Here is a 13,096-nt window from a genome sequence, read left to right on the forward strand (position 1 = left end):
ATATGTGTATGTCAAGTGTTCGGCGGGTGCAGTAGAGGGCTAAGAAGGGAAGGAACGACAATGGGATTTTGGAGAGTAAATTTTGCTGAAATGTTTTTTTTGGGGGGCATGTCACATCTAGGAAGCCCCTATGGTGCCAGAACAGCAACCCCCCCCCCCCACATGGCATACTACTTTGGAAACTACACCCCTCAAGGCAGGTAACAAGGGGTCCAGTGAGCCTTAACACCCAACAGGTGTTTGATGACTTTTCCTTAAAGTCGGATGTGTAAATGAAAAAGTGCAGATTTTTTCCCAAATTTACCATTTTTACACTGCACCCCTTATTACATTACATGAGGGGTGTAGTTTCCAAAATGGAGTCATATGTGGGTCCATTGTTATGGCACTATGGGGGCTTTGTAAACACACGTGGCCTTCAATTCCAGATAAATTTTCTCTCCAAAACCCAATGGAGCTCCTTCTCTTCTGAGCATTGTAGTTCGCTCGCAGAGCACTTTACATCCACATATGGGGTATTTATATAGAATATATATAGAAGAAATCGGGTTACAAATTTGGGGGCGGGGCTTTTTTCCTATTTTCCCTTGTGAAAATAGGAAAATGAAAATGAAAAATTTAGGGTTAGTAAAAAAATTATATATATATTTTTCATTTTCCCATCCAACTTAAACAAACATTCATCAAACACCTGTGGGGTGGTAAGGCTCACTATACCCCTTGTTACGTTCCATGAGGGGTGTAGTTTCCAAAATGGGGTCACCGGTGGGCATTTATTCTTTTGCATTTATGTCAGAACCCAGGGGTCAAGTCCTGGGAAAAAAAAGTGTGGTAACTCACCCAAGATTTCAACTTAAGGGCTGGTCCAGCAGGACTCCTGCTAATGAGAACAGTGATCTTGCTGTGGAAAAAGTGCAGGAACTCAGTTCTCACGTGTTCCTGTACGACTTGAGCCCTGTCAGAGCCGCTGTAAAATCAGCCACCCCTGTGCAAATCACCAATTTAGGCCTCAAATGTACATAGTGCGCTCTCACTCCTGAGCCTTGTGCGTCCGCAGAACATTTTACGCCAACATATGGGGTATTTCCGTACTCAGGAGAAATTGCGTTACAAATTTTGGGGGTCTTTTTATCCTTTTACCTCTTGTGAAAATAAAAAGTATGGGGCAACACCAGCATGTTAGTGTAACATTTTTTTTTTTTACACTAACAGGCTGGTGTAGACCCCAATGTTTCCATTTCATAAGGGGTAAAAGGAGAAAAAGCCCCCTAAAATTTGTAGTGCAATTGCTCCCGAGTACATAAATATCCCATTTGTGGCCCTAAACTGTTACCTTGAAATACAACAGGGCTCCGAAGTGAGAGAGCGCCATGGGCATTTGAGGACTAGATTAGGGATTTCCAAACAGGGTGCCTCCAGCTGTTGCTAAACTCCCAGGATACCTGGACAGTCAGTGGCTGTCCGGAAATGCAGGGAGTTGTTGTTTTGCAACAGCTGGAGGCGTTTTGGAAACACTACCGTATGATACTCTTTTCATTTTTATTGGGGGGGGGGGGGGGGGGACAGTGTAAGGGGGTGTATATGTAGTGTTTTACCCTTTATTATGTGTCAGTGTAGTGTTTTAAGGGTACATTCGCACTGGCGGGGGTTTACCGCTAGGAGTTTGTGCTGCAGCAAATTTTCTGCAGCTCACTGTAAACCCGCCCGTGTGAATGTACCCTGGAAACCTCCTGCTGTTTCAAAACTACAACTCCTAGCATGCACTGACAGACTGTCCTTGCTGGGAGTTGTACTTTTGCAACAGCTGGAGGCACACTGGTTGGAAATCCAACCAGTGTGCCCCCAGATGTTGCAAAACTACAACTCGCTGGAATGTACTGATCGCCGAAGGCCATGCTGGGAGATGTAGTTATGTAACAGCTGGAGGTACGCAACTACAACTCCCAGCATGCCGAGACAGCTGTTTTCTGTTTGGGCATGCTTGGAGTTGTAGTTTTGCACGATCTGAAGGGCCACAGTTTAGAGACCACTGCACAGTGATCTCCACACTCTGGCCCTCCAGATGTTGCAAAACTACAAATACCAGCATGCCCAGACAGCAAACAGGCATCCTCTGCTGCCTGCTGCCGATCGCCGATGGTAAGTGGACCTCCGGCGCCGGTCACCGCCGGTTCCCCTGCTCTGCCCAGTCTACAGTGGGTGGGCAGAGGGGGGGGGGGGGGGGGGAACCGAACTTTAACCCACCTGCCCCCGATCTGCTAATGCTCGGTCGCTTCTGTGATAGGAGGGGGTGGCAATCCTGCCACCTCACTTCTATCCCTTCAGGGGGGTTGTGGGTGTCTTGGACAACCCCGATCCCCCTTATTTTCCTGGTCACTGTAGACCCATATGACCTGGAATCGCCGCAAATTGCCGGTGTGAATTTACCGGCGATTTGCAGCGATTGCCGACATGGAGGGGGGGGGGGGGGGTCCCTGGGCATTGTCACGGGATGCCTGCTGAATGGTTTGAGCAGGCATCCCGTTCCGGTAAAAATCCAATAAATCCTATTATGAACATACCATGGACTTCACATTTTGAGATATTGTATAATAAATTCCTTAAGTTTTTCCAGAAAACAGTGAAAAGAAAGGACAAACAGAAAGAAGAAAGTCATTGAAAGCTAACATGGGTGCTGGATCAAAAAGGAAATGGTGCCAAGACTGTGTAAACTAAACTTTAACTTGGGAAAGGCTGACGATATAATGTGTATGGTAAATCCTCGACTCTCCCTCTGATAAAAAGTATGTCATTTTTCAATATCACATAATAACCAAGGTTATTAAGTACATGCCACATGCTCACAAGTTGTCAAAGGATATCATGTCTATAGATAGACAACATGACACACTATAAACTATTGGTTCTTAAGTACCAGGGCGTCAGGGCGTACCTGTACGCCTGTGGTCCCTAAGTGGTTAAGATGGCCGCCTCTGTTAGCTTCCTCTAGCTATCCTACTTGTGCTGGAGGGCTGTACAGGACTTCCTTGGAGATCCTCGTCCGTTCCTCCCTCTATCCTGGCTTTCTCTGTAGCAACTTATGCTCAAATGATGGGTGTGTCCATCATGATTGAAGGTGTGTCCTTTATAAATGTGGGCGTGTTTATCCTAATTGATCATGTGTCTACTATCCATACATATACAAATATGGTTAATTAAAAGTAGCAAAGCAAAACAGCAGCACTCCGATTTAGATGAAAGCGTGTCAGGCTTTATTCATCAATGAATAAAGTCTGACACGCTTTCATCTAAATCGGAGTGTTGCTGTTTTGCTTTGCTGCCTGTTTGTGGGGGCTCTTGACCTGGGTGTGCGGTCCTTTTTGTTGAACTCGTTTATTAAAAGTATATATCTCCTTCTAGTGGGTTGGCTGAATATATATATTTAACTAAGCTCTACAAATATGGCACTCAGCGTGACTATTCTCCTGCTACATGTATACTGAAATAGTATATAGTGTGTCATGTTGTCTATCTATAGACATGATATCCTTTGACAACTGGTGAGCACGTGGCATGTACTTAATAACCTTGGTTATTATGTGATATATATATATATATATATATATATATATATATATACAATATCTCAAAATGTGAAGTCCATGGTATGTTCATAATAGGATTTATTGGATTTTTCTCAATTATGAAGCCTACTTGTACTTGTGCTGAACACTCACAATAGCCACTGTCAGGGCAAAGAATTGAAGATCACATTCCTGCATGCTTTCTTACATCCCACATACAAAATGACATTTGAAGCAGCATTCAGTAGAGAATTGCAGGTTTCCAGGACATATAGAAGCAGTGTCAGCCTTTTAGATATAAGGCTCATTAGATAGCTGTCCAGCCGACAGCTACTGTATCTCTTCCCTCCCATACTCGCCGAACATGCATTTGTTTTCAGTGGCTAAAATTATGAGGCCTTTAAGTGCAGTGTAATCTCGGGATAATGACAGTGTTATCTACTGCCATATACCGCTGCTAGGGAATTATTTTACCATATAACAAAAGAATCAAGATGGTGAAATCCAGCTGCCTGATCCTTCTATCCCCCAACATTACCTGTTGGGAGGACAGCTGGTCTCACCAAAATTGTAAGGTTTATCTAATGGGTATGGCCAATTTAAGAATTTTAAAGCTGGAATCACACTTGGCTTGTATTTCAGTTTTTTGAGCCAAGAAAAAGAAACATATAAATGAAACATCTTGATTCTTTTTTTTAACCTATGTCAGATACGTACCTTGCCCATCTTAAATGCTGCCTCTGTCCTCAGAGCCACAGCTTTCTTCATCATCAGGACAATGGGTGACACAGCCATTGGCCTATCAGAAGGGTTGGGCCAATCATCTGCAATGCCGGCAGTTACTATATCCTGTGCCTGTGATAGTTGTTCATGCCATACACTAGCATTCTTGTTTATTGTATCTTTTGTATCCTGACCTGTGTATCCTGACCTCTGCCTGTGACCTGACCATCTCTTTGCTTGCTGATTTTGTACTTCAATGCTCTCTAGAGTTGACCTCTACCTGTCCTGACTCTTCCTTTTGTTTGTGATTTTGTAATAAGCTGTCCTCTTGGTTTCTGACTTCTGACTTGTCCCTGGTTTACCCCTTGTCTGATTTTTTTTTACTGTCTCTGCTTGTGTGTTGCTGACCATGCCTGTCTGACCCTCCTGAAGCCTTGTGCACCACTGTTTAGTTGACTGCAATGATCCCTACCTTAGACGTGACAATCTACATATATGTTTGGCTCAAACACTTCCACAAATACTGCATGTGTGATTTTGCCCAATGATAGAATTACTAAAAAATTAAGAAATACCAGAATATCAGAATATGAAATGAATGGACTTCTTCCATTTAAGCTTGCTGACTCTGTTGACCCCAGTTTGTCATTCATTAGCATTTTATAGATTTTCATAGTCTCTCATCAAGAATAATTCAGATATTGTGGCGTTCCCCCGCCTCCCTCCGCTTTGAATTCTAGTCATTCTCTTTGAATATGTATGTGTGTGATTCTCTAGAAGCGCTGAGTCGGAAATAAATATTTTTCTTTTAAATACAAGTAATGACTACAGAATCCTAAGACAATGGCAGACCATTTACCACCAGGACACGCTGTCAATACAGTGTTATCTCAGTCTTATCCTTTCTCCAGGACGTTTCATGGAAATGAGACTTTACTTAATGGGCACTACAAATTATACTGTTTTAATACCGCTCTATATGCAGAAGGCTTGTTGACATTGACAATCATTCAGTAATCCATTCTCCTTACTGACAAATACATTTACATAATATATGTAGATAGTTTTCATATTTGTAGCTGTGTACTTAAAAATTAGAGAACAAGTTAACTACACGTAGTGGCAGTAGACATTGTCCATCCTTAGCTGTAAGAAAAAAAATAATGTATCATTACTATAACTAGCCTAAAGCTGGCCAAACACATAGATAGGGCGACCAAAATGGCTGTTTTGCCATTTCTATTTACCATCATTTGATGGCCAGAACAGTCATTTACCATGGCCTACAGCAGACTAATCTCCCCTAAAGATCAGCAGCCATGTTGGATTTTTTCACCCATTGGCCAGTTTAGTCTGGCATGTTGCTGGCAGGATTGTCTGTATAAATTATCCGATAGACCAGTGATCTTCAATCTGTGGACCTCCAGATGTTGCAAAACTACAACCCCCAGTGTAGACGATTTGTCACATTGTGGCCAACATCCCTTGGGTATAGCAAGCTTCAAATAATGTCAGGTAGGTATTTACAGATGTAGCCAGCCTTATCTTGATCCCTGGCACATTAGTTTAAATTATTCGGACTTCAGGAATACAGTACAATATTAGAAAATGTTATGCAAACCTATGTTTGACCTAACTCCTCAATTACTGTCCTAATCCTGATCCTTGGTCCATTAGGATATCCTGACACAACACATAACTCTGTTGAGTTAACACATGCAAGATATAGTTCATAGTACAACCATTAATAGAGTCGGGTTTAAGCTATAACATACATATAATAGTGACAGCCATAAAATGTCTTCAGGCATGTCCACACTCAGTGATAGGTTCAATATCCCAAAGTAGCCCATGAGAGTTTAAAATTTTTTTTTTTTAAGGACAGTGTGGTATCCCGGCACCGTATTTCATACTGTGCCTTAGTCCCTAGGATTGTCGGGGTTCGCTTCCCTAATTAACCCCTAGTCACCCCTTGGTAACTTGATATTTGTAAATATTATCTATATAAATATATGTATATGGTCTTACTTACTGGTCATGTGACGGTTCAGAACTCTATGGTTTGCTAAAGGACTTTTGGTGGTTCTAGTCAGGTAATCACCCACAATCCATTGTAACGGTGAGTGACAGCTGATATGGACCAATCCAAAACGGCCAGCCCCTGCCCATATAAGGGAGCTGCGCCATTTTGTCGCTCTCTTGGGTTGCTGACTCTGGACGAGGTAGGACCTCCGCAGCTTTCAAGACAATTACTAGGCCAAAGCCTTGCGGCCTAGGCCTGCGCTAGAGATGGATAGTTCTTACAATTCCCCGCTATCTCCGCAGGATCTCTGGACCTAATCTAACCCCTAAATCCAGGGGATCTATGCAAATACAATCCTCCTAATCTTAAGAGAACTTTCCGGTCCTAAGCAACTGTCAGTCACTGCTGTGCTGTCTATATAGACTCTGTTATCTGGACTGTTACCGATACTGCATGTACAGAAAATCTTCAGTAAAGTTCCTGCAAGTTTTAAGTTCCGCTCTGCTGTGGACAATCCATTTATTTTACAACTCACCTATCGCTCTTGGGAAGCATCACTACAGAATTTTAACCCTCACCCTGGCGTCACGAGTGACAAGGGTTAAATTAACCCCTCATATACTACAGCAACACCCCAACTACCCTACACCCCCACCAGGCTATCACAACAGCAGGGGAAGCACTTTTATTGTGGCAAGACCCAGTGTCTAATTAGATCACTACATATCTGCTCAGCTACATGCTAAGTTTTGCAGCAATCCAACATTTCTATCAGGCTGCATTATTTTTTATAATATATCATATTTTCTATAATATATATATAGGTTAAAAAGCCTTTCCCTAAGCAGTCCTCTGGGAAGGGAAACTATACTTACCTAGTCCCAGTTTTCCCATCTGTAATTATACCCCTTCAGTGTGATTGACAGCCCGGGCATTGCTTAGGGAGCGGAGCGGAGATGCAGACGCTCAATCATGCTGAGGGGCCGTGATTACAGCTGGGAAGACTAGAACTAGATAAGTACAACTCCCTGTCCAGGGGACTACTTAAGAGGATGGCGAGGAGACTCTTTACCTTATATCCTCACCATCCCTGCGGGCAGAAACGTCCCCCAGGGATGATGAGTATAAAGATTTTACCATATATAACGTGCTGCTACGCGTTATACCGTATATACTAGAGTATAAGCCGACCCGAATATAAGCCGAGGCCCCTAATTTCACCCCAAAAACCCAGGAAAAGTTATTGACTCGACTATAAGCCTAGGGTGGGAAATACATCATCCCTCCCCCCCCCGTCTTCATCCCCCTCTTCATCATCCCACCCCCCCTTCATCATCTCCGCCTGTCAATCCTTTTCAGTGGTCTTCAGCCTGCGGACCTCCAGATGTTGCAAAACTACAACCCCCAGCATGCCCGGACAGCCATCGGCTGAAACATCTGGAGGTCCGCAGGTTGAAGACCACTGCGGCCTTCGTCATCATCCAGACCCCTCCTTTAGTTTTCTACTTGCCTCCCCTCGTGGGGAAGGAAGGGTGAGCTGATCCGGGCCATCTATGCTGCAGGGACCGTCCGGTGGGGAGGGTTAGTCGTTCCGGGCTGTCCATCTTCACCGGAAGGCCCTCTTCTCTGCTCCGGGCTCGGCCCCGGACTAGTGACGTTGCCTTGACGACAACGCACAGGGATGTTCATGCGCAGGGACGTCCCTATGTGTCGTCGTCAAGGCAATGTCACTAGTCCGGGGCGGAGAAGAGGGCCTCCCGGTGAAGATGGACAGCCCGGAACGACTAACCCTTCCCACCGGACAGTCTCTGCAGCATAGATGGCCCGGACCAGCTCACCCTCCCTTCCCACCGAGGGGAGGTCAGTAGAAAACTAAAGGAGGGTTCTGGATGATGACGAAGGGATTGACAGGCGGAGAGCTCACTTGAGTATAAGCCGAGGGGGCCGTGTTCAGCACGAAAAATCGTGCTGAAAAACTCGGCTTATACTCGAGTAAATACGGTATTTAGTAAAATCACATGATTGGTTCCTTTTTAAACCCAGGACCCTTCCACTGGGAGGCAAGAGTGCTACAGGCTATGTCTACAAGCATTGAAAACCTGATAAGAAAATAACTTACAAAAGTGTCAACAGAGCCGTGCGTTGCCTTCTGTATTAGCTACCTTGTATTTTATTGAATGCGTATGTGATATCTGTGCTGCCATAAATCAAGAAATTAACAAATCAGCAAAACGTTCTGTAATATCATAACAAGCTGCAGTTCATTTAGTTCCAGATAAAACTACATCTCTGATAAGACTATATGGAGTAATGTATGCAGTGCTCATTATATGGTGCATATGCCATTGTGTAATATTGCCATAAATCAACACATTGTTATTTGCATTTTGTGTCTGCTTTGCATTCTGTGCGCCGCCAGTGATGGATTGTCACAGGTCACTCATTTCACTTTTAACTGTTTATCGTAGGCAATACCCCATCAGGAACTGGGAAGAGTTCTACTTAATACCCTGGAGAGATGTAGAGAGCCGCAGCATGGTAAGAAGATATATATATATATATATATATATATATATATATATATATATATATATTTGTATAGATGATTTACCTAGTCTTAATGTGCTGAAAATAACAATTCTGAGCTGGACAGATATAGTCATCTTTTTTAATGATAGTGAGGGACATTTATCAATGTTCGCTTATGTATTCTTTTTTTTAGTAATTTTTTCCTTACTATTTTTTTGCTTATGTGTGACTTATTTATCAACTGGTTTCAGCCTGTTAATAATTTTCTTTCACGTAAGCAATTTTTCCTTTTTTACTTTGGTAGTAGCTTTTTCTGCTCCAGGTTTGAGCTGGAGTAAATTTAGTCAATTTTTAACGCTGTTGCGACTTTTGTTTGCGCAGTTGCGACTTTCGCAGTTAATAAATACCTGACTACCCGTAGTCCATTTTAAAATCATTACTACGTAGTTAATTTTTGGAAAACTTGCTTTTCTCGCTTTCCAGTCAAAATGTCGCATGAAAAATCGCGTAGTCGCAGTTGCGACAATTTTGCGACAATTATAGTAAAGAAAACCTGACTAAACCCGTTGATAAATGTCCATAACTATGATTAAGGTATCCGGGCTGACTGTATACATGGCAGTAGTTGCATTAGGAAGGATATATTGTAGCTGTACTCTAGGAGTTCTGTCTTTTTTGGCTGTGCTACATTGTAAAGTGCTGTGCAGTTACAGAAATGACAATTCCCTAAAATAATACTAAAGTAAGGCTAAGCTAATGCTATGTTATTGGTGTTCTGCCCTCAGCATAAAGGATAAACCTGTTCATAGCCTAATAGGTTATAATGGGCCATTAAGAGTGCTCTTTTGGATATATATATATATATATATATATATGTATATATATTTTATATATATATATATATATATATCTTTATATATATATATATATATATATATATATATATTGGTGGTATGCATTGAGAAACTATTTATCTAACTGTATAGACTGTTTTTTTTTTTTTAAATTAAACTAAATAACTATTATTTTTTGTCACCCTAGGGGTCGCTTGTATGAACCCATTTTAAAGCACTGTTGTCTGTCACTGTTACATGAATAGTAGCTCATAGGCAGAAGCTTGTGGCAGACCCGGAGGCCTTTCTTAGACCCTTGGCTGACATAATAAAGCAATAGCTCAATGCAATTGAGAGACCATAAAGAGGGAGGTCCCTTTCTCTGTCAGACACCCAAAGATCAGTGTTTCCCAACCAAGGGGCCTCCAGCTATTGCAAAACTACAACCCTCAGCATGCCCGGACAGCCAAAGGCTGTCCGGGCATGCTGGGGGTTGTAGTTTTGCAACAGCTGTAGGCCCCCCTGGTTGGGAAATACTGCCCTAGATGCTGTGGTTGCTATTGACTGCAGCATCTAAGCGGTTGAATTGGAGCCAGGACATAGCATTGTACTCTTCTTCTGAAGTACGGCCATAAAAATGGTGGCGCTTCAGAAGAAGTCTAATGTGTTTCATGAGGGTTGTTAAAGGCGCTATCCAGAGATAGGAAAACTGAGCTGATTTCTTCCAAAAAAACTGTGCCACCCCTGTCCTTTGGTTGTATATGGTATTACAACTTGGCTCCATTCACTTTCAAGGGGTACTCCACTGGAAAACATATTTTTTTTAAATCAACTGGTGCCAGAAAGTTAAATATATATGTAAATTACTTCCATTTAAAAATAATCCTTCCAGTACTTATCAGCTTCTATATGCTCCACAGGAGGTTCTTTTCTTTTTGAATTTCCTTTCTGTCTGACCACAGTGCTCTCTGCTGACACCTCTGTCCATTTTAGGAACTGTCCAGAGCAGGAACAAATCCCCATAGAAAACTTCTCCTGCTCTGGACAGTTCCTAAAATGGACAGAGGTGTCAGCAGAGAGCACTGTGGTCAGACAGAAAGGAAATTCCAAAAGAAAAGAACTTCCTGTGGAGCATATAGCAGCTGATAAATACTGGAAGGATTAAGATTTTTAAATAGAAGTAATTTACAAATCTATTTAACTTTCTGACATCGGTTGATTTAAAAAAAAAAAAAAAAAAAGGTTTTCCAGTGGAGTACCTCTTTAATGAAAGTTAGCTGAGGACAGGTGGGGTGCTGTTTTTGGAAGAAACAAGCTCTTTTTTTTCTGTTCCTGGATAACCCCATCAGCTACCTGAGATTAAATGTAAACTGTCCTACTACCCTTAATATGCACGTAGATGTTGTAAGTTTTCTAGATATTGGTCACACTGCCCATTACCCTGGCAATCCTCCCAAAAATTGACATAGCCTAATGCAATACTGCCTCTTGGGTAGATAGGCACAGTGACATCTCTGACAAGCACCAATGCTAAGATGGGCTATACCATTTTCTTACGTAGCCAAGTGCATCCTGACAGTTTCATAAATTTTCCCCTATAGCATTAGGGGGTTGAATGTTTTTCACCAATCAATGAATTTTTCTTAGAAAAAACGTAACATGAAATGTAAACCAGTAACCAGTAGTCACTAATGTAAACGCTATAAAACCGTCTCCTATTCATGTTATATTTTTAAGGGAAGGAACATATCTTTGACGTCTTGGACACATTATACCATGAATTATCCGTCTGTGAATTACTTCACCACCATAATGAAGAAGACAGCGGGCAGTCCTTGGCTGGCTCCCTAGTTATATCTTGTTGAGCAACAGCGCCATCTATGGGTGGTCCAGAGCAATGCATCTTAGATGAATGTGTGATTCGCTAGACATACTTTGTACATTTTATCAAGCCAATTGGGTGACAAGGAGAAGCGACACTAATCCATCTCCTGCAAGCTGCCTTTCAGTATCTGAATCCCGCAGTGCTGGAGCAAAGCACTCTGGGAAGAGCCAAACAAATCAGCATGAAACCTTTTCATTGGTAGACGCAGATAAAAACATTTATACCTGCAGAGGCTCCAAGTGCCTGAAAAGAGTCCATCAGTCAGCGCCGCCAGTGGATGTCATAAGGAGGACGAGTGACAGTAAATTAGAATATATTCCAAAATTAAAATGAAAATAAAGCTATAAAAATGACAGATTTGCCCAGACTAGGAGCGTCTAGCGGACAGCAAAGCTAATAAACTTACGGTTCACAAATCTACACATCCAGGGCTAACGCCGAATGATGTATGATGTCTGATGAAAAGATCAATAAATCTTACAAATCGCTCTGTAAGGAACTAAGCTGATGGAGCAATGAAATGATAAGATTCTAGATCACTATAGGCTACACAGCGCATTTGTTACTCCTCTGTGAACGATTCCGTGATATACGTACTAATGCATAGAAGATTATTGTGTGAAATGGTAAATTAGTTAAAAGATGGGGGGGGGGGGGGGGGGAAACAATATGGGCCTGTCACTCTGGAGGACCTGACACATACATATTTTACTTGTTTTTGTGTGATACTTGTTTTTCTCCTGAGGTGGCGCTGCAGGAGAATTGAATACAGTGATCCCTCAACCTACAATGGCCTCAACATACAATAGTTTCAACATACAATGGTCCAGAAAAGACCATTGTAAGTTGAAACCAGACTCAACATACAATGCTACAGATAGTCTAGATCTGTGAAACTTGTCAATGATGGAAGAACTGACCAATCACAATGGGCATTCACTGGTAAAACCCCTGTATTACTGAAGTGTATGCACTGACTGGTGTCTGGTAGCGCCCCCTACTGTCCAGGGAGGTATTACACGATCTGTACATTTTACCTGTACCAGGGTTACCTGCTCCTTTGGACACCATATTACTTTTTTTTAGGACATTGCATGTACTGTACAGAAGCTCCTGTCCTCTACATAGACCAGTGTTTCCCAAGCAGGGTGCCCCCAGCTGTTGCAAAACTACAACTCCCAGCATGCCCGGACAGCCGTTGGCTGTCCGGGCATGCTGGGAGTTGTAGTTTTGCAACAGCTGGGGGCACCCTGTATGGGAAACACTGACATAGACAGTGATTACAGCTCCCAGCAGATCTTTATTACTTTTATATGTAAGGACTTGCTTTATCTGTATTAGTTATCTACTTATTTTCTTTAATCCTCAATTTTTTCCTATTTTATGATGACATTTTGGGGGCTTCAGAACCAATTACCAGGTTTCCATAGAGTTCTGGTCTCAACATACAATGGTTTCAACATACAATGGTCGTCCCAGAACCAATTAATATTGTAACTTGAGGGACCACTGTACCTTCTGCCTAGTTTGTTCACATAAG

General features: G+C 42.3%; 1 protein-coding gene across 1 annotated transcript in view; it reads left to right on the forward strand.

The window, feature by feature from the left end:
• EFCC1 (EF-hand and coiled-coil domain containing 1) overlaps positions 1–12,706 on the forward strand; it is a 113,157-nt gene extending 100,451 nt beyond the window's left edge. The window contains exons 7-8 of the mRNA XM_056524215.1: positions 8,778–8,847; positions 11,409–12,706. Coding sequence (XP_056380190.1) covers positions 8,778–8,847; positions 11,409–11,536 — 198 coding nt within the window. The 3' untranslated portion in view covers positions 11,537–12,706. The remainder of the gene's footprint in view (positions 1–8,777; positions 8,848–11,408) is intronic.
• The last annotated feature ends 390 nt before the right edge of the window (positions 12,707–13,096 follow it).

This window comes from Hyla sarda, chromosome 6 (assembly GCF_029499605.1).
Source record: "Hyla sarda isolate aHylSar1 chromosome 6, aHylSar1.hap1, whole genome shotgun sequence".
NCBI lineage: Eukaryota > Metazoa > Chordata > Amphibia > Anura > Hylidae > Hyla > Hyla sarda.